Genomic DNA, 22,734 nt, shown 5'->3' with positions numbered 1-22,734 from the left:
ACTTTCTTGGGGTCTCTCATCCCCTTAACTAGCTACCCTCTTTCTCCCTCCCTTCACAGAAAATCTTGAAACAGTACATAGAGTCTTCCACTCTTATACATAATGTGCTTCTGAATGCATTTCTAAAAGTCAAATTCAGATCCCCAGGTTTTAAGAAAACTAGAAACATGCCACCAATTCCTAACCATAATACCTTTTTAATCTCTGCAGACTTCAAAGCTCTATAGACAATATTCTTTCCAGGGTCTTTAATTTTGTTCTTTTCTCTACCAACTAAACATGTAATTGTCTGCTTCAGGTGCAGTAAAATGGCTATTAGCATGCTTAATGCTTTCCTTCTTCACTTCAAATGCACTAAATTTATGAGAACTAAGCCTATTACTAGTACTAGCATTTTTTTCCTTTTCAACAAATTTTCACAAAATAAGGATAAGAAACAACAGACATAATCAAATAACTACAAACCATGAGACACCCTATAAATGCCCATTTGTCAGGTGATACACTAAGGAAAGAATCTGACAAGGGTAGAAGTGTATGTGTATCATGTATGAAGGTTTAGGTTAACTTTTTGTAATCTACATTCATTGCCCATTTCCTAACCTCCCACACACTTTTTAATTCCATAAACTAGATTGAAAGTAATCTCTACCAAATAAACACTTTTATTCCTTGATTTGACTGTCTGCCATATTAGACAAAATTGAATATGCCTCCTAGATGGTAAGGTCACTTCTTTCAGCTTTAATGATAGCACTCTATTATTTCCCTCTGTCCTGTCTTTCTCATTCTCTTTTACTGGGTCCCCTTCTTCCATTCATCCACTTGATGTTGGTGTTCTGTGATACCGTGTGTTAGCAAGAACCACTTATAATCCCTGTAGATTTTTCAAACCCTTGCCTTTTTTCACATTAGACACTTAATTGTCTTTAACAACTCCTAAATCTTGAAACTTGTATCTCTATATTTTAGATCCATATATCTAATTGCCTATGGACAACTTCAACTGGGTATCCATAAACAGCTCAAATTCAACAGAGCTCAAACTGAACTCATTATCTTCCTCTACAGACCTGCTTATTTCTTCTCTCAATGTCATCACCCTACAGTGTTTCTCAATGAAACACAATTTCGCATTGTCAAGAACTGCCCTATACACTGAAGAACATTTAGCACCCATCTAATGCCAGAAGAAACCCTCAGTCATTATGACAACCAAAAAACACCCCTACACAGTTCCAAATGTCCCCTAAAGGTGTTCGGAACTGATAAACTCCTTTCTTCCTCATCACACACTTCCAGTCAGAGTTCTTTCATTTTGGCTTCTAAGTACCTTTTAAATCTCTCTCTTCCCCATCCCTACTGGCAGGGCCAACGTGAGGGTCCTCTTCGTGTCTAGCTAAATGACCACACAGCTTCATAACCAATCATTCTTGTTCTGCCTCCACTCCTTTTAAAGAACCACAGTGTTTTCATATGACCTTTAGACATACAAATTTGTGGTGTAACTTCCATGTTAAAATTCTTCAATGTTTAAAACAATGAGATACCACTACACACCTTCTGAAATGGCCAAAATCCAAAACACTGACAGCACCAAGTGCTCGCGAGGATGTGAAGCAACAGGAACTCTCATTCATTGCTGGTGGGAATGCAAAATAGCACAGCTATTTTGGAAGACAGTTTGGCAGTTTCTTACAAAACTAAACATACTCTTACCATATGACTCAGCAATAGCCACTCCTTGGTATTTACCCAAATGAACTCAAAACTTATGTCCACACAAAAACCTGCACATGGAAGTTTACAGCAGCTTTATTTGTAATTGCCAAAACTTGAAGCAATCAAGATGTCCTTGAGTAGACAGACAGATTATATAAACTCTGGTGCACCCAGGCAAAGGAATATTATTCAATGCTAAAACAAAATAAGCCATGAAGCCATGAAAAGACATGGAGGAAAACAAATGCATATTAATATCGCTAAGTGAAAGAAGCTAGTCTGAAAAGGCTATACAATACATGATTCCAACCGTAGGACATACCGGAAAAGGGAAACTATGGAGACACTAAAAAGATCAGTGGTTGCCAGGGGTTAAGAGGGAGGAAAGGATGAACAGGCAAAGCAGAGGACTTTTTGGGCAGTGAAACTTCTCTGCATGATGCTATAATCATGGACACAGGTCATCCTATGTTTGTCCAAACCCACAGAATGTAGAACATCAAGGGTGAACCCTGATGTAAACTTGAACTTTGGGTGATAATGGTGTGTCAAAATAGGTACCACTGTAACAAATGTACCACTTTGGTGAGGGATGTTGATAATGGGAGAAGCTATATAATGTGTGGGGGCAGAGGGTATATAGAAAAATCTCTGTACCTTCTACTGAATTTTGCTGTAAACCTAAAGCAGCTAAAAAAGTAAAGTCTATTAAAATTTTTTTTAACTCTGCGATTATTTTTCTATTGCCTTTAGATAAAATCTACGACTTCCAGTTAAATGAATTTACTTGCAGTTCCTCAAAGGTGCTATGTCGCTCACCTCTGAACAACTGAAGTTGCCCATCTCTCCACAACAGACGTGGCTTCTTTTTCTTTTGGCCTTGGAAACATACACTCATTCTTCAAGACTCAAAAATTAATCATTTTTGTGAAGACTTTTTACAAACTCACCCAGACAGACTTAAAATGCTCCTGACTTCATGCTCACAGACTAACAAGTCGATAAAAATATTTTCCAATGAAAAGGGAATACCTGAAAAGATTTAGTAAGTTTGGGGCACCTGGGTGGCTCAGTTAGGCATCCAACTCTCGATTTCAGCTCAGGTGGTTATCTCACAGTTCGTGAGTTCAAGTCCCACATCAGGCTCTGAGCTGACAGTACGGAGCCAGTTTAGGATTCTCTCTCTGCCCCTCCCCCACTTGCTCTCTCTCAAAAAAAAGAAAAGAAAAAAAAGAAAAAGATTGTACAGGGATAAAATGTCAGTTGCCACAAGTATAGGAAAAACTGCCCTTTAGATAGAATTGCCTGAGTGACAAAGAGAACAGCCTAGCTAAAGAGAAGTGGTTTAAAATAGGAGTTTACAGTTGAGCCTCTTAAATCCCAACTCTACCACTAGCTAAGGCAACTTGGGTAACTGAGTTCACCTCTCTACAATTCAGTTTAAAATAAAGGGTACGGGCGCCTGGGTGGCTCAGTCAGTTAAGTGTCTGACTTCAGCTCAAGTCATGATCTCGCAGTTTGTGAGTTCGAGCTCCGCGTCGGGCTCTGTGCTGACAGCTCAGAGCCTGGAGCCTGCTTTGGATTCTGTGTCTCCCTCTCCCTCTGCCCGCCCCTGCTCACACTCTGACTCTTTCATTAATAAATAAACGTCAAAAAAAGAAATTTTTCTTTTAAAAAAAGGGTAATAGGGGGCCCGTGGGAGGCTCAGTTGGTTAAGCATTTGATTTCGGCTCAGATCATGATCTCACAGTTTGTGAGTTTGAGCCCCATGTCAGGCTTTGTGCTCACAGCTTGGAGCCTGGAATCTGCTTCAGATTCTGTCTGTCTCTCTGCCCCTCCCCTGCTCTCTCACTTTCTCACTCTCTCGAAAACAAACATTAAAAAAATTGTTTTTAAATAAAGGTAATAGTACCTACTCTCACAGGGGTGCTGTAAGGATTACACGAGTTAATACGAGTTAATTAAACGAGAACAGTGCCTGGGAAATAAATATATGAGTCCTTACTATCACTATTATTTATTTTTAATAATTTTTAAAAGTAGTCTTATAGATTCTGAAGCAGTATAGGAAAAGAGCAAAGTGAGCAATTAGGTAATAAGCAACAACAATAGTTAGAAGGAAAAGACAGAGAAAAAGAGAAGCAAATAACAGCATTGCCTAAAACTGAGATATTGCAGAATGAATTCCTAAGCCCTTTAAAGTAAAATTAAAATTGCAAACAGAGGTAATCCCAGTGTCAAGCAAAATCCACAAGGGCAACGTGGAATTTCACAAAAGGTGATGAACTGAGTCTGAATGAACATGGAAATGAACTGAGACTGGATCCAAACATTGTCTGTAAAGGAAACAAAACGTTGCCAACTCATGAGAGGATGGAATGGTGATTAACAATCCTATTCACAATGTCTTTGTTTACTCAGAAATATCTTCAGGTAGCACAACATAATATAAAAGAATATAGAATATGGAGTAAGATCAGAGACTGAGTCCCAGTTCTACCAACTCTAAAGTTAAGTGACCTTAACTTAGTAAGTCAGCCTCTCTGACCATGAATTTCTCCATCTTTACAATGAAAAGGATAATAGGTTTTCAGTTAGCTCAAACGGCTTTTACAAGAACTAAATGGGATTATATAGATGAAAATGTGCTTTAAAAATACTCTATAAAAGTATTTCTAAATAATAAAGTAAATGTCTAGCAAATAATCTTAAAATGTTTTAAATCAACTGCACAGGTATAAGATTCTAGCTGAACCACAGTTCACAAGAAAATAACCTATGAACTTTAGTCTAATACAAGTTCAGGAGTGTCCTAAACATGACATGGTTGCTAAAGAACAAATGTAATTTCTGACTAAACAGAATGGACAGTCTCACAAAAAAGAACAGAGTCCTGGTGCTCTCTATTACAAACAACCTCCTTCAAGAGTATTACGTTCAGCTTTAAGTAAGAGTCTATTTTGAGAGAAACTGACAAATTGGAAATGTGCCTGAGAGGGGATAGTAACAAGAATAACAAAGCTCTTCTCAAATGAAGAACAGTTAAAGTAATTGGAATGTTGACCCAGAAGAAAAAGAAGGGGTTAAGTGACAGCAATCTTTCGATGGTCAGACTTCCTCGTACTGCAGGGGAGGACAAATAAGCGCAGTGGAAGAAAGATGTTCACTTCATAAGGAAGAACTGTGTGGTAAGAAGTAGGAGTATTCTGTGACAAGAATGGACCACTTCCTAAAACAATGTGTGTCCAAAGTAGAAACTAAATGAGCATCAGCTATGGATGCAACTTTGGATAGGTTTGAAAGGTATTTCATAAATTTTCTAATTTAAGATTCAGAAGACTACCAGAAATGGCAGGTGACTGAAGCAGACGGTGACAGAGGAAGCACCCTATCCTGGTGTCAAAGGAAATCAGGTGTCAAGGAAAATGAGGAAATATGGAAAACACCAGCTCTCATTATAACTAGCACAGCTATTTATAAATAAACCACAGTGCTGTCACTGTCACTCTGCCAATTTGTTTTGGGCCTCACCTCCTCTCCTATGATCTTCTAATTCTTCCCTGCCAAGTACTGTAATTTAAGAGTCCTGTGAGCCCTTAGAAAGGCTGTCAAGAAAACTGTTTTCTTTTTAATTAAGTTCTTCAACTAAGCAAGTCATTACATTTCCTGACACACAACACCAATGCAAAACAAAGGGAGAAATTACGATTTGTCTATTACATTTTTTTCTCTTTTACATTAAGAATTTTTTAGTTATGGGCTTACAGAAAAAATTGAGCAGAAAGTACAGACAGTTCCCGTATACCTCCACACCCCCCGTTTTCCACTATTTTTAACATCTTGCTTTAGTGTGGTATATTTCTTACAACTGATGAGCCAATGTGGATATACAAGTATTAACTAAAGTCCATATTTTACATGGACTCACTTTGTGTTATATATTCTATTTTTTCTTTATATTCTAAATGTGGGATTAAACACACATAACAAAATTTACCATCTCAACCATTTCTAAGCGTATGGTTCAGGAGTGTTGGGTGCATTCACATTGTTGTGCAACCAATTAATGGAACTCTTTTTTCTGCAGAATGAAACTCCATACCTATTAAACAATTAATACAATTTTCTTAAGCTCAATACTTATTGGGTAATAAAATAAATTTTTAAATCTAATTCTGTACAGTCTTTTTTGCAATTTTCCCTAGAATCCAAAATTCCAATTTAGTATCATGTTAATATATCCAATATCTAGTAAAAATTTTTTTGCTTTATTTTTACCAGATACAATAAAAACTAAGATTCAGTATCAAAACTATATATTCACTCCAAAATATCATTATTTCCGTGCTCCAATAAGGGTTGGGGACATAACTAACGAAATAGACTCAGCCCATTTAAGTCAACATTTTATATTTGTAACATTTTGTTTAATCTTATCAAAATATTATGCTACCTTTCTAAACACAACAAAAATAATTATTTTAGTGTATACATGTAAATTCAAAACCTGTAATCAGTTTTTATTTGTGGGAAGGAAGGAAGGAGGAAACTAGAAAAAAACAGCCCAGTTAACTGATGGTCACAGATAATAAAGAAACTAACCCTATATATTAACCATCCAGCTTATTTTGCCTACAAAATTAGGTAGTTTCCTGCAAGAAGAAAATTCAACCTAAACTGAAGAATCAGTTGGAAATGAGGCTCATTATCTGTCATTTTGCTTTACAGATATTTTGTAAATCTTCAATCAATTCAATCATGTTCAGTCACTCTTCAGGCCAATTCTCCAACACTAATGTTGCACATTTATCCCTTCTTCGCTAGCTTTCAACCACTTCCTCGGTATAATCCCTATTCACATAGTCCTTTTCTCAATGCTTTTTCCCTCTAACTTAAAATATAAAGAAGGATTAGTACAAGAGGCCCCTATTAGCCTCTCCAACTACTGTATCTTCAAAATCAAAAGGAAACTCACTTCCATCCCTGGGTAAGTAATTTAACCTTCCTGTGCGTGTTTCCTCATCTGTAAAATAAGGATAAAAAAATGGCTTGCACTCCATGAGTATGTATCTGGCAGGCACATGCCAGGTGATGAATTACTGAATGAAAGAATAACTCTTAAAACCGCTAAACATGAAATGAAGAAGCGTGTGTACTTAGCACACTGCCAGGCACACTGCAAGTGCACATTCAATGGAAGATACTGCCATCGTCAAAATCTTCAGTGCATCCTCATTGTCCACAAATTCCAATTTAAACATTTCTGTCCTGTTTGTAAAAGAAGCCTCTGGTTATCGAGCCTTACATCTCACCAACTTAATCTCCAAATAAGCATTCCCACTAACATCACATCAGTGTTTTCTCTCTTCTACAAAGAGGCCAAGCTTATTTCTCAAGTTTGAGACATTCATTCTTAACCATCCTCTCAAACACCTTTTATCTTCCCTTGCCTAGCCAAATACCATATCCTTTAGTTTAACATCCCATCTTGCCCAGGAAGCACTTCCCAACCATTCCTCCTTTTACTCATTTCTTCTTTTACCTAACACACTCTCACACACGTTTATTATTGTGTCTTACCTATCATTAAATCTTTCTAGGTAAACTGTAAATTACACTGTAGCTTTTACTTCCATACCCCCTAGCCATCCCCAAAGCAAGTGGATGGATATTACATACAGCATAAATTGATTGGCCTAAACTGTTAACAGTGGAAGATTATGGATAAGATTTCTGGATAAGATTATAAATGATAATCATCACTTTTATTCTTTCTTATAGCTTCTAAATAAGTCCTAACCAAAAAGAATAGATTTCTCTGGCACTCTATGACTCAGAAATCTTACAATGCCATTTCTACAGATCCACGCTGAAATAACTTATGATCCTATGATCCTATAAGATCTTCTAGATACTATATAAAATATATATAAGTAGATAAATGTACAAATGTATATCAGAATTTTTTTATTTTCTATATTGCAGTTCTTAAAAAAAAATCAGTAGTTCAGATATGGTATCCAGGGTAACTTATTATTGAATGTCCATGGTATTTTCTGATTAACTAGAAGTTCATTGTTTCTGTTTTCCAATAATTGGTATTTTCACAATGACTTTATGCTCAAAACACAAAACTTTCTACTACGAATCAAAAGTGACACCATCAATGTATTTGAATATATTTGAGACACCAATATAATTTTTAAAAATTCTTACCTAATCCTTTTTGTCCTGGATTCTTTGCAAAATTAAAGGTAAACTGGTAAAAATCCTTAAATCGTCCTGGTTCTTTCAATTCTTGTTCCATCTTGGGTATCTGGGCCTTTAGTTTTTCTATGCTGTCACATCTACATTGTAAAATTAAGAGTACAAAAGATAAGCTTTTTCACTATAAATTAAGGACTAAATTTACTCCTATGACAGCTTATGTTTCACAGAACTTTTTAAAAAAATCAGTTAGTTGAAGTTTCATCCTTTTAGGGGCGCCTGGGTGGCGCAGTCGGCTAAGCGTCCGACTTCAGCCAGGTCACGATCTCGCGGTCTGGGAGTTCGAGCCCCGCGTCAGGCTCTGGGCTGATGGCTCAGAGCCTGGAGCCTGTTTCCGATTCTGTGTCTCCCTCTCTCTCTGCCCCTCCCCCATTCATACTCTGTCTCTCTCTGTCCCAAAAATAAATAAACGTTGAAAAAAAAAAAATTTAAAAAAAAAAAAAAAGTTTCATCCTTTTACATTACATAAACAAGAATGGGGTTAGCTAGAGGAAGAAAAGGTCTGGAGTGATTCAATATCAGAATTACTATTTTTAAAAGAAATGAGCTATTACTTCCAATTATGTAATTCACTGGACTATCAACACACCCAAACTGTAGGAGTCAGCTGCAGTGAACAAATGAGAATGTACGGTAATCACAGTAACAATCATTAGATTAAACTGTAGCGGATACTCTTTACATGGTAACAGGTCACGAGTCCAAGTCCTCACCACTTGCTTAGGTGAGGAAGGAAGCATTCCTTTGAAAATGCGTTGTTATACAAAGCCTAATAGTAAGTATCAGCTGAGCCCCCTTCCATCTCCAACTGGTTATCTCAAATCGGTATTAAGCTTTTTCTACACTTGCGTTCAATTTCCAAGGAATTGAAAGGGTCTCTTCTCTGTACCCATCTTACTTTCCATAAAATAGCCTGAGGGCAAAAATACTCTGTACGAATTCCACCAACCCATCATCCCATTTTCCTTCTAATCATTTCTGCTTTTATTTCCCTTCTATGTTCTTTAGAACACCTTCCAGCTCATTAGTTTGTAGATGACAATTCTGATTTGGAAGTTCATTACATTTTATGTGAATTCAGTTTCAAATGGAAAAGGAGTTCTAATGAAACCTGTCCTAGCATAGAAAATTCCAACAAGTTCAGGATAGGACTGGCTTGGGAGGTAGAACACAGTGTCTAGGCCAGCTATTAATTTATTGCTCCTCAGCTTTAAACCTACCCTTCTTTGCCCTATTTCATGACTATCTGCAGTCGACTACTAATCGTTAAGACAGTTTTTCTTAGAGCTGGCTCACTGGTAGGTTCTACCAATAGAGGGCGATGAATGGATGGAAGAAGAAGAAGGACCTTTTCCTATCCCAGTTTGTTTTCTGCAGAGAGCAAGGGTTTGAGTGTGCTCGGAGCTCCCAGCAGTGTTCACCAATGGTGGCAACTCACAGGGCCCCGCAGCAAGTGGCCTCTAGCCAGTTTCTTCTCTACCAGAGTGGCAGGCAAAGCAAGCATCACAGGCACCGTGTTCCTGCAGCAGCCACACCCTCTCCTCTGGAGGTCTGAATCTCAGCCTTGCAGGGATTTCTAGGTTCCTTCCTAGTTCACTTCCCTCAGCCACAAGGATGGCATGGCAGCAGCTTCTTGCAACTGCCACCGCTGTTATTACTTTGAGTTTTCTTTTTACCCCTTTTACACAATACAATGATTTTAAAAAAATTTTCTGTTCAAATTACTGCCATGGTTTTTGTGTTGTCTGGACCCCTGACTGATTACAATGTCCCTCAGGCTCAAGAATCAGAATGCCTGGGTTCAAATCCTGACTCTAATCTTTAACTAGATCCTTACCTAATTTTATAATTTCTCTGTACCTCACTTTCCTCATCTCTAAAATGGGTCTATAAACACAACTTCTCTAACAAAATTGTTGTGAGGAGGCAGGTGAAATACTAAACTTAGCATTAGTTCCTGAAATAAAATGAATGTTCAACAAATGTTAGCCATTATCACTCATCATCCACTAAAAACAGAAAGGGCAGCCTGTTACCCATCCATAGACTGAATACTTTTTCATATTCTCATTAAATAGAGACAACTAGACACCGTAAGTAAAATCTCTACCCATGACCTTTTAATGTATTGGTCCCAAGACATTTAGCTAATCAGCTGTCAAGGTATAAGTGGAACAAAAAGTGATTATAACTTCCAAGATTTTACATTCTAGGAGTTTGTTTATAAATTCAGAGTTCACAGAACCTCACAATGAGAAATGAATTATAGCTTGCTCATTCCACTTATGAATGTTAAATATTAAAGCATAGTGATTTATTTTAATGCTAATGAACCTCCCCCTTACAAACAAACGATAAAAGTATCGATAAAAGGAATAGGGTGAACTACACAGATAACTTGACAAACCCAGAAAACTATGTAACATGGGAAGGAACTAGTATATTTATACCAATGTTTGTAGGCTGGTAAATTTTAAAACTGACATTTAAAAATTCACAACACAATTCAATTCTACATAGTAATTCTCATAGTAATATACCTAATTTCCTGTGGTAATAATATACTCACCCTAACTCTGTCATGCCATCCATGAACTCCTGTTTGGAGAACTCGCACTGTGTTGCTGCTCTGAACTTCCACGCAATGATCAACACACTAATACTGGCTGGATCGAGTGCCAGGTCATCACAGAACTGCTGTATACCATCTATTCCAATTTTATTTTCATCTTGAGGATCTTTAAAAATAACAGTGCAATAGTAAATCAGTGTTATGCCTATAACCAGAAAAAGTAATGCTTTTTATTCCATTAAAAAAAATCACAATAGATCAGAGATATGAAATGATAATATTCTAACAGATATTTTCCCCCTATATTATTTAAAGCCAGTTTGTCCCTTAATTAGCAATCTTAAGATGAACAGGAGGATACACACACACACACACACACACACACACACACACACACACACACGGGCATTTGATATTTAAAAGTTCCACTTATTCACTAATTCATTTAATCATGTGAAAGAATGTCCCATACTCACACACATTCAGAAAATCAGATGCTCCTGTACAGGAAAAAAGGATTTTTTTCTGAACATATCCATATTTTGTTTAAGTAGGCATTCTAAGTTTACACTTATGGGGGCACCTGGGTGGCTCAGTTGGTTAAGCATCTCTGACCTTGGTCTCGGCTCAGATCATGATCTCACAGTTCATGGGTTCGAGCCCTGCATAGAGCTCTGTGCAGACGGCATGGAGCCTACTTGGGATTTTGTCTCCCTTTCTCTCTGCCCCTCCCCTGCTCGCTTGCTCATTTGCAAAAATAAACATTAACAAAAATTGTTTCAATAAATTAACACTGTTATGTACAGAATTTGTTTTCTTAGAGCAAAGTTCATTTTACTATGACAATCATTTCTTAAGAGAAAATCAGAAAAACTGTAAACTCTGCAATTCAATCCCAATCTCAACAATATACGCATCTGTTGTCCAAATTAAAGAAAAAATTCAATTATCGATATTTACTCATCAGACAGCAAAAATTTTTAATGTAATAAAAGGAGAAAGAGGCACTCATATAGTGTGTGATTGTATGTGATTTTATAACATCTCTAGGAATAAAAAACACGCATATCTTTTGACTCTGGGGGGTGAGTTAAGGATAAAACATAATCCCACTTTTGGAAAATTTTTGAAAGAAACTGTACACTATTTCTGTATAAACATAAAAGACGTGGAAGGACCTACACCAGGCTATTAAATTATTGGTTCCCTGAGGAAAATAAAGAAGGAGAAACTATTAGCTTTTTCTTTATTCATTATATGTTGTTTACCTTTTTAAAAGTGAATATAATTCTTCAAAGGTTGTTAAAATATGCAGGTTTTCTTAAAATTGGTTCAGCTGAGTTTTATAAAAATGAGGGGGAAAATCCAGGCCCCCAGTCACTATTTTCAAATTGGATCATGGGGGATAAAAAAAGAGGGAAGATAAGGGAAGAAGAAATAAAGAGGCTAAGAAGAAATTTTAGTGAAAAGAAGAAAGTAATTTCTCTCAGATCTCTTGAAGTAATTCTGAGATCTACAGAGCTCTGCAGAACACATCCACCCAATTTATATTCTATGTCTGTCTGATTTCTCACAAGAAGCATGCAACTGTGGAAAACCTGGTTCAAAACATTTAGTCATAAGCACTCACCTTTGTATCTATTGTATAGTTGTTCTAACTTCTTCCTGTCCAATGATCCTTTTACACTCTCTCGTATATAAAGTTCAGGATTTTGGAAAAAATTGTCTGTTGCAACATCTAACTTCCAGTCATTTTGAGACAGACAACTTACTGCTGTTTTTTCACTAGATTGTGTGAAGATCATAAACTGACGAACTTTATCCTTCTGCGATGATTTCAACTTGTTCTATTGAAACCAGAAAATAAATTGAAACTCTACGTAACATCACAGATGACTAAATATTTCTATATGGCTGACCATTCTTAGTAATACTTTTCCTCATAAAATATTAAAATATTTTGAGATTTATTTTTGATCTGTCAATCAAAAAGACAAATTTTTTAATGTGAAACGCAAAATTTGGTATTATTTTACAGAAAAAAATTAAAAAGTAAAGGAAATTCAACCACCTACATTTCTCCTAAAGGTGGATCCTGATCACATATATAAAGGCTCTAGAAGGGAAGTATAGCTAACTCTCACAATCTTGACCAAGCACAAAGCTCTAAAGGGATACAGAAGGAGTGTTGGGGAAGAAAGTGACATTATCTAGCCAGCCAGAACAGTCACTGACCCCAGGGAACAATGAGATTAACAGGTGTTAGCTGCAGTCCTAAAACCCATTATAAAGGATAGAGGGTACAATTCTCCCAACCCCGCCCCCTTGTTTTCTTGCTATTTTACCAAATGTGAAAAAGCAACGAAATATGAGTACCCTACATTTCTCCTGGCGGTGTTCAGGAACCAAGATAATTATCAAGAGAATTTCCTCATATTTGCATTCAAATAGAAAGCAGTGAAATATGAACAAGTACCCTGGATCCTTCCAATGAAGGTAATTTTTAATAGAATTCTTCCTTTTTGCCCCTGAAAGAATCACCTCTTTCCTTCCACCTGAGCCTAACAGAGGCACTCTCCAAATAGCCTGTATACTGTAATAACCTCTTCCCACTTGCCTTATGTTGACACAGATTCATTTCTCATCTGACCTGAACCCTAAGCAAAATAAAGCAGGGCAATTAGACCCAATACTCTCCCAGTATCAAGAACTATGTTCTCCCTCCCTTCCCACCCCAATCTGGTCTACTCCTGTGCAATTTTAGCCTCCTCACTATTATTCTCCCCCCTACCAAGTCCTTAACACCATCTCTCAGCAAAATACTTGGGTTCCTGCCGAGCTACTACTGGAAGGGGAAAAAAGCACATGAGTAGGACACACATTAATAGATAGCAACTGTTCTGTAGATGAAGCAACACATCTGAGAACCCCAGAATCTTTGATCTAGCCCAAACTGATAGATCACAAACCTCAATCCCCTGATTGTACAGATGAGAAAAGAGACCCAGAAAGTTAAGGAATTTGTTCAAAAATCACCCAGGTTATTATTAGTAGAAATGGGACATGAACAGAAAGATGTCATGAATCTGAGTCTTGGTAATCTTTCCATAAACCACACTGCATGCTGTACATATTTATAAGCTTTTTGAGATTTTCAAGAAAAAGACTACCAAAGTCTAAACCCAGGATAGGTTCCTGATAGGCCAAGAAGTAATAAGCAATTCCATTCCTGCAAAATATTTCCACCTATTACAGAGTAAAAATAAGAATATGTAAAATCAAATATGAAAACCAACCCCATGTCTTGCAGTATTAAAACTGTTTATGCCCTGGAGTCTGATTTGTCAGCCACACTCTTCTCTCTCTGTAAATATGTTATTGTTTAGGATTACAGATTAAAATTTCAACCTCTGTTCTCCATTAAAGAAACTACAAATTCACTAACTTCCCGTTACTTTAGTAATAACTTTAGTATAACTTTAGTAGTAACTCTGGAGACCAGATTAATTTGTACCACATTATACAACCCATCTCTCAGATGTCTAGGATTCTTTGCTTTTGAAAAATGTCTCCTCGTGATTTACTATTCAATTGCAACAAACCCACAATGAAATCAAATGCCAAGGAAGATACCAGTCTTATAGGAAACCACGTTGATTTGTTATTAAAAACTATTTTTAAAATGAGTATGCTTTTTTCCCTTGAGAGATATAGTATACTGACATATGTTTTAATCCTTCTTTGAAGAACAGAGAAGTATCTGACGGTCACTATGATCATCAGTGACCACTGTATAATGTTGTACAAAGTGTTGGGAAATTAACCTGGAAGTACACAGGCCACATCCAGGAAATTGCTTTTTAATTAAGCCTGAATTAACCTCTCTGTATTAACTTTTTCCCATCCTCCTAAAAGTTGGAGGCAGAAAAATAATCAGGATTACTTGGAGTTTCATCATACAGTATTAAATTCAGTGTTCTGCTCTCTGAAATTTGAAACATTTTTGTTGAAGAGAGCAAGGAGAACTATAGCTTAAGTCACTTCTGCAAGCCAAAAAGAACTGTTCAGCTTATAATGACTTCCTGCCATAGTGCCAGATATTAGAAAATTGGGGGAACAAAGATAAAAAATCCTCTTACCCACACAAACTAGTAACAAAATTATACAAATGAATCATTTAACTCCATATCTTATTTGAAAAAAAAGTATATGTAATAAATTATGCCTACATGTAAATTAAACTATTTTAACTGGTTTAAATTTCTAGTATGTGGGGCAATATCAATACATTTTAAGAAAAAGGGCTGCAGCTATCCACTTTCAACACCATAAAGGCTAATGAATGATACCTGGTGTAGAACTGACTGGATGGGTTCCTGATAGGCCAAGAAGCAATAAGCAATTCCATTCCTGCAAAGTCTGGTAAGTACCCTCCCTTTTTGTACTTAAAATGTACTCTTACCACTTTTCTCTCAGTTCTCTGTGCCTAGAATCAACCTTAATCATGTGTTTCCCCTCTACTAGGGAAGATCCACTCAATTCCGTAAACTCAAAGGCTGTCCTAGAGCAAAGCTAAAGTGTACTACATACAGCTGCCCCTTCCCACATCTCTAGAGCCCTCTAACACTCCTACTTTATTCCCCAGGCTACATGGGAGTACCAAGCAAAGTTTTCTGATTTTGAGTATGGCATCAAAGGTTTAAATTTCTATCAACTTAAGGAAGAGAAAAAGGGTATTTAACCAGCAAAAAGAAAATTATTTCAAAGGGGATAAGAGGGTGGACAGAAAACTGAAAAAGAAAAAAACAGATGGATTTTCTCTATTTCTACTACAAATGCAGTGGGGATCTTCCTAAGAGCAAAAACATGTGACAACTACAATGATTCAGCACTCATAAGTATATGTCATTCACTTTAAGATTTATTTAAAAGGAACACACTAGATAAAGCATTAAATAAGATGAGACAATACAATCTTCAGTACTCAAATATGAAAATTATCTAAATATTGTCAAATTTTCAAGGAAATTCAAGATTGAAATAAGTAAAATGTATGAAATATAGGATATATTCTGATTATTTTTAATTCTAGCAAAAAAAGAGAGAGAATGGAGGCAGGGAGGAGAGAGGGGAGGGGAATAGAAAAAAAGAAGTGTTGTCTTTTGTAACAGAAAGTTAATTACAATTGTATGTGGTTACCAAAGTTAGAAATATTACTATAATCTGGACAGTAAAAAGCACTTATTTGCTCATCTTTCCAAAATAAAAAATGTGGTAATCAACACATTGTTTAATACTTAAATCCAGCACATGTCTGCAATTTTTTTCACTCAATGTATGAAAAAATTTTTTTAAGAAATTTATGAATCACATTTAAAATAACAGTTTATCTGGAAAACAATAAACACAATACTCTGGACGTAGCCAAGTTATCATGTAGTCAAGTACATCTTACCACTGATCCTATAAAGTCTATAGCGATAGAAGAATGGAGACAGAAATGCTCCACAAATAAAAATAACAATGATCACGAATTTCCAGGAATAAAAATTTTTATTTCCACGAATTTTTATTATTATTTCCACGAATAAAAATAATGAACATGTAGAAGTATTTCCTAGTCAACTAAGTCCTAACAATTCCAAAATGGAAATGCTTTTAAGCAATATTTTTTAAGCAAAAAATTAAAACACATTTATATCTATTATTCTGAATTTTCAACTTCTCACCCTTGAAGTTTCAAATTCAGTCTGAACTCCAAAAAGAAAAATACCAAGGTCTTTATATTTTAAGTGAATTAGTTTTCTAACTCAATTCTAGTTCTCTCAGGATTTGATGAACCTAGCTCCCAAAGACCATGCTTTAAAAAAATCAAAACACTGTTGGGGCGCCTGGGTGGCGCAGTCGGTTAAGCGTCCGACTTCAGCCAGGTCACGATCTCGCGGTCTGTGAGTTCGAGCCCCGCCTCGGGCTCTGGACTGATGGCTCAGAGCCTGGAGCCTGTTTCCGATTCTGTGTCTCCCTCTCTCTCTGCCCCTCCCCCGTTCATGCTCTGTCTCTCTCTGTCCCAAAAATAAATAAACGTTGAAAAAAAAATTAAAAAAAAAAAATCAAAACACTGTAATGATCACCCATAGTTCTAACAGCTGTGTATAGCTTCTCATGGGTTTACTATCTGATTAACAATTTAACTTCACCTGAAACTTAGAAGAGCTAGTTTAAGTCCAGAAAAACCATACCTTCCATGTATGATACACAGTATTCAGCAGATATAACCAAACGTTACCCATATCCCAAACCATTCATCTATGAAAGACTTTTCCATAAAATTACAGGTCTGAAGTCAAAAGTGCAAGGAAAAAAATCAATTCAACTTATGAGACTACCCACTCCTGGAGAAGACTTTCACCTAGGGGCAAAGTTCTGCAGGAAAGCCAGACTAAGAATCTAGGTAGGAGAAGCTAGAAATCCTCTTCCCCTCTACCTGCACAGAGAGGCAATATATGATTAGCGTAGAGTAGTGCAGACTCTCAAACCAGACTGGCAGGATTTTAATCCCACCTATGCCTCTTAATTGCTGTGTGACTTTGGGAAAATTACTTAACCTCTCTCTGTGTGCTTCAATTTCCTCATCTGTAAACAGGGTGTGAAGGTTACGTAAATTCAGGCTAAACTCTTAGAACTGTACCTGGCACATATATGGTAAGGAGTCCTTTCAAGTCCATGAAGAATACTACAGAGAAAAAATAATAATTGTATGCAAATAGAAAAATATGATTAACAATCAATCAGAAAACTAGCAACTAACATTTGAGTTCCTAGTGGGTGCCAACACTGCGCTAGGCATTTAAATTACTAACAATCCTTCAAGGTCGTTATCACTGATTCCATTTTACCAATGAGAATACTAAGCCTCAGAGTTCAATTTATCTAAGGACAGACTTCTATAAAAAGTAGTGGAGCCAGGAATGAAACCATGCTGCCTGGCTTCAAAGGCTTGCAGTCTTTCCATTTACTCTATATTATCATCAAGTGAAAGAGAAAACAAAAAGTGCCAAAGTGCAACCACTGACTAATTATGTGTGAACTGGAAGGAGGAAGGGAATTGTGAGCTGGATTTTTTCACCTATTTTTATGGAAAAGTTAAATAAGTAATCAATTGACCTTTCCCCATTCTAATGTAAACAATTTGCATTCTGACTAAAAAACTGTCCATTAAGTATTCCCTCACAACCTAACTAAAAGGCTAATTTAGGGATGAAACTTCCCTTTTAGAAGTTTTTAAGGAGAGAAGAGGGTGATGGGTTATTTTTTAAGAAAAGTTAATTTTTTTAAAAAAGTAATTCAACAGGAAGAAAAATGTTTATTGTCATGTCATAGTCTATTTTTAAAGATAACCACAATCTACAGTTTTAAATGTACAAAGATGGAAAACTGGGGGGGGGGGGGGGGGGCACTGAAACTCAGGATTTCCTTTTCCAATGACAAGGCTTGAAACCCAGAGAAAATACAAATACATGTATAGGTTATGCCCCCAAAATATAAGCAAATGAGTACAATTTCAAATATTCAGCAAAACAAAAACCAGTATTATTTTAAATTATAATCTGCAGTTTAGAATAATTATTTATGGTTAGGCCTATGCCTCTTACCATTCATCCAAAAACCTTCCTGTACTTTCAACGACAAACTCTTCTCTAAGAGGTGCTTATACCAATGCTAAATCAAACATGGAATAATATACTATGTAATACTGTAGTCAATGATGTTTCAAAGAATAGCAAGTCACTGTAAAAAGTATTTCAGAAAGTACATTTGTAAGATTCAAACTGGTTTTGTATGTTGCTAAATTTTGTTTGGTTCTATATGATTTTCCTCATAGGTTTTTAGAAAGTATTCTGGGGTGCCTGGGTGGCTCAGTTGGTTGGGTGTCCAACTTCAGCTCAGGTCATGATCTCGCAGTTAGTGGGTTCAAGCCCCGCATCAGGCTCTGTGCAGACAGGTTGGAGCTTGGAGCCTGGAGCCTGCTTTGGATTCTGCGTCTCCCTCTCTCTCTGTCCCTCCCCTGCTCACACACTGTCTCTGTCTCTCAAAAATTAAAAAAAAAAAAAAAAAAAAAAAAAAAAAATTAAAAAAAAATTAAAAAAAAAAAAAAGTATTCTGGGGGCTCCTGGTTAGTTCATTCAGTCAAGCATGCAACCCCTGATCTCAGGATTGTGAGTTCAAGGCCCACACTGGGGGTGGAGCCTACTTAAAATTTAAAAAAAAAAAAAAAAAAAAAATTTTAATATATAAATTTAAAGGATTTTCTCCTCCTCACCTAAGAATTAATAGATTATTCAAAAGATGACTTCCACTGTAAATGGAATAAATGTTTTGATTTTAGCAACTGTTTTGACTATTAAAAAGTTATTTTTGTTAAATCCTGATTATCTAGAACAGGATAGAAATAACACTCTTAAAATACTTGTGTTAGCCATCATATTTCAATTGATTCTCCCAATCTTATTACTGGAATTTCTAACAAGCAGTCAAGGTAGCTAATTTAAACTTACTTCTCCTCTCCATAAACATCTTCTCTAAAGAAATCTCGAATTAACAAAAAGATTACTCAGGCAAAAACAAAACAAAAGAACAAAGAATGAATTAAATAAGATTTTTAAAGTTCCATAGTTAAATAACTTATAATAATGACTAGCATTAAAAAGTCATGTGATATTTGTTTCATAAAGAGAATAAATGATCCTTGAAAAATGAAATCTCCTAATTCTAAGATCTGGTATCTATTCAAATCCTAAATCCAAAAATATTAGAATCCTATGAATAATAAATGAGCACTCTAAATGTTTACTGAAATGAAAATACACTAATATAACAAAGATATGGGCCATGAACTTCAGCAATTTATCTGCTGCTGAATGCCATGTTCAGTGTTGAGGGATTCAAAAGTGTAATGCAACAGAATTCTTTAAAGAACTCTAAAAGTAGATCTCTCTTAAAATTTTACAATACAAACAAGCAGTCTAAGCACTGTTAGTGATTAGGTATCAACTACTTAAAAATGGATTCAATAAAGTGATGAAACATGCTTTACTGGCACTTTTCTGTTTTTGCTTTTTCTTAGGTGGGGTGTGTACACCTAAAATGAGTAGGTAAACTAGACAGTCAGCAGGTTATTCAAGAGCTTATTTGTGTCCACAAAGCAACTGAATCCTATTTGGAACTATGTCTCTTCATCAAATGTCATGGCTAATGCTATCACAACTTGAACACCACACACTGAAATTTAAAAGGAAGTTTTCTCACAGATTTTCATTATGCCTGACCCAACCTATAAGGCAATAATGGAAACAGCCACTTGACTGAAATAAGCTCAGCTTTTTTAAAACTTACAACAAAAAACCACCACCACGAGAGTTAATTTTACTTTCAACTTTTTTACTATATGTACCAAAAGAGTGTTAATTTTTCAATTACTTAGATGTTTACATCAGATCATTTCATTTGATACAGAAAAAAACTAGGTCACTACAAAATATGATAGGGAAGAAACAAGAATGAAACTAATCAAAAATTTCACACCTATACTGAAAGAGTGCCTGCTAAGTTTAAAAAAAGAAAAGAAAGAAAAAAAAAAAGGAGGGTTAAACAAAGTATGTTAATCAGAGACCAGGCTTCTAAACCATGCTCTGCCACATACTAGCTCTTTACCTTGGTCAAATAATTTAGAACCAGTAAACCTCCATTTCCAGATATATTAAAAGGAGGTAAGAGTATCCACCTCATAGACTGGAGATTAAGAAGTTGTAAATTGTCTGATTAGCAGACACAATGTTCTTAATAAATGTTAATGTCCTTCTTTCTCCCCAAAGGTCCAATTTTCTGCATGTAGTTATTAAACTTCGTACAAACTACTAGAACACATTCTAAAACAATCTACGGAAGAGGTTTCGTTTTTATTAACTAGCATGGTTAGGTAAACTCAATGGTCAACTAGTTTTTATTAAAGATGAGACAGTCATCTTAAACAGAATTCAAAACCTTCTACACAGAAGCTACATGGTAAAGAAAACTATAATAAGGGTTATTTTTTAAAGGGTTGTTTTAAAAAAATAAGGGTTGCTTTAAAAAATAATTATCTACAATATTGTAATCCGACACTATGGGAGAACAGAAATAGTCTATCATACCACTCAAAATCTCTCAGCGGCTTCCCATTTCTCTTGGAGTAAAAACCCAATATCCTTACAATTCCCAACCATGCCCATTTCCACCCCTTCCTGCTCAGATCGCATCAGCTCCAATGCCCAATATGCCCTTTTCCTCCATACACAATGCTCCAGTCACTGGTCTCACTGTTCCTCAAATTCTCTCTACCACATTTCTTCATGGCTTAATCCTTCCTCTCCCTAGTCTGCTCAAAATTCACCTCATCACCGGTGCAGACACCACTCACTACCCCTGTGCCCCCAATTCCCCTCCTTAACACTGCTTTTCTCCCATAGCACTTAACACCCTCTAACATAGAAGAAAAAGATATACTATGTTTATTATTTGTGTCTTCCTACTAAAATGTAGCCCTCTCAAGAGGTGGGATTTTCATCTTTTCAGTGAAAGAAAGACACACACACACACACACACACACACACACACACACACACACCCACCCACCCAGTTCCCAGAACAGTGGTTGGCACACAGTGTTTCAATAAATAATTACTGAAATGAATTAAGACCCTCCTTTACTTGTGCCTATGCAAAACAATGTGAAACAAGTTCTAAACAGACACCTTAAACAGGGCTACATTCATTTGGACTCATAAACTCTGTATTTATTGAAAATATAATCTTAAATTTCAAAGTCCACACATTTTTTAGAAAGCCATTAAAAGCACTGTAATTAACATCCATTAGTCATCCATTTGAATTTTGTTATTTAACATATTCATTAATAATACATGGATTTTCCTCTGCTTAAATGAATAATGTAATTTAATTTCAAATCCAGTTTTCACAATTTCTCTAGATTTCATGTGAGTTAAAAGATTACATATACTACAAATACTGGGGGAAACAGTAAACCAGGAGCAAAGTTTCAGTTCTGCAACAAACAAACAAACAAAAAAAATCAAAACCTCCTTGATCCTCAATTTCTTCTTCTGTAGAAGGGAAAAGGAGTAAAACAGATGATCTCTGGAACCAGTTCTGACTCCTACTATGATGCCGTGAATCTATAAAAATTTAGTAGGTTACAAAGTACATACTTTTTACACATCTAACAGAAATTAGAATAAAAATTTTTAGCTGAACAGAACTTTAGAAATCATCAAATTCAATCCTGTCATCTGACAAATAAGAAAACAACCTAGAAGTTTTGAATACTTTTAAAAATATTTTCAGGAGTAATAGAATATTGTCTAGTTTTGGGGTTATTTTTGGTCTAAGTAGTCAGGTTAACTGAACAATTTTTTTATACAAAATATTTCAGATATCCCATCATTTAAGCCTGCCCTAGAATTGACGATATGCCTTCTAGAAATAAGCCTAGCTAAATACACAGAAAAACAATAGCCCAAAAACTATTAAGAAACAATTATATATTTATGATGAAAACTTAACTACAAAATTCTTATGGCCTAACTTCTATTAGAGGACATGGTGATTTCGTTTCTAACTAACAAGAGCATACCAAGACAACTCTAGTGACATGATCGGAGTTCAGCCACAGAAAGTGTTTTAAATTAGTGATACGTTGCCACTACTGGTATAATTAGATGAGTTATGGCTAAGTTCCAAAACTAGCTAATTTAATATTAACAAAAGGAGAGAAGCTTAAGAGCTCCAATCCAAGCTGAACTCTTGCATGAACCACATGAATCCTGAATTCCTGAACAGGTGATGAGCATTATCAAGAGCTGTTTCCAGAGGATGCTGATGATTTACAGAGTATTATGAACAGAGCACATGTCAGTGCTCTCTCAGAGTGTTTACCGGGCAATTACATTTCATTACTTCAAACTTACTACTCATCTACATGCCAAGAGCCTCGAAACTTCAGGAGTAACGTCTGTGACCATCAAAATACTTTAAAAATTTTAGAAACTGTTCAGATGCCCCAGCAGATCTTTCAACACTGCAGTATCACTCTAAACGTTAACCTGGACTTCACGGCA

At 36.0% G+C, this 22,734-nt stretch overlaps 1 protein-coding gene across 4 annotated transcripts in view; it reads right to left on the bottom strand.

Moving 5' to 3' along the window:
* The window catches only part of DCUN1D1 (defective in cullin neddylation 1 domain containing 1), a 34,857-nt gene that overhangs the window by 6,134 nt on the left and 5,989 nt on the right, over positions 1-22,734 (bottom strand). For all 4 annotated transcript variants that reach the window (XM_043594808.1, XM_043594806.1, XM_043594807.1 and 1 more), the window contains exons 2-4: positions 12,192-12,408; positions 10,559-10,727; positions 7,939-8,069 (exon numbers count right to left, since the gene is read on the bottom strand). In XM_043594808.1, the coding sequence (XP_043450743.1) occupies positions 7,939-8,069; positions 10,559-10,727; positions 12,192-12,366 (475 nt within the window). In that variant the 5' untranslated portion in view covers positions 12,367-12,408. The remainder of the gene's footprint in view (positions 1-7,938; positions 8,070-10,558; positions 10,728-12,191; positions 12,409-22,734) is intronic.

This window comes from Prionailurus bengalensis, chromosome C2 (assembly GCF_016509475.1).
Source record: "Prionailurus bengalensis isolate Pbe53 chromosome C2, Fcat_Pben_1.1_paternal_pri, whole genome shotgun sequence".
Taxonomy (NCBI): domain Eukaryota; kingdom Metazoa; phylum Chordata; class Mammalia; order Carnivora; family Felidae; genus Prionailurus; species Prionailurus bengalensis.
Note: the sequence above shows the minus strand (reverse complement) of the source record. Positions and strands in the feature narration are given on the sequence as shown.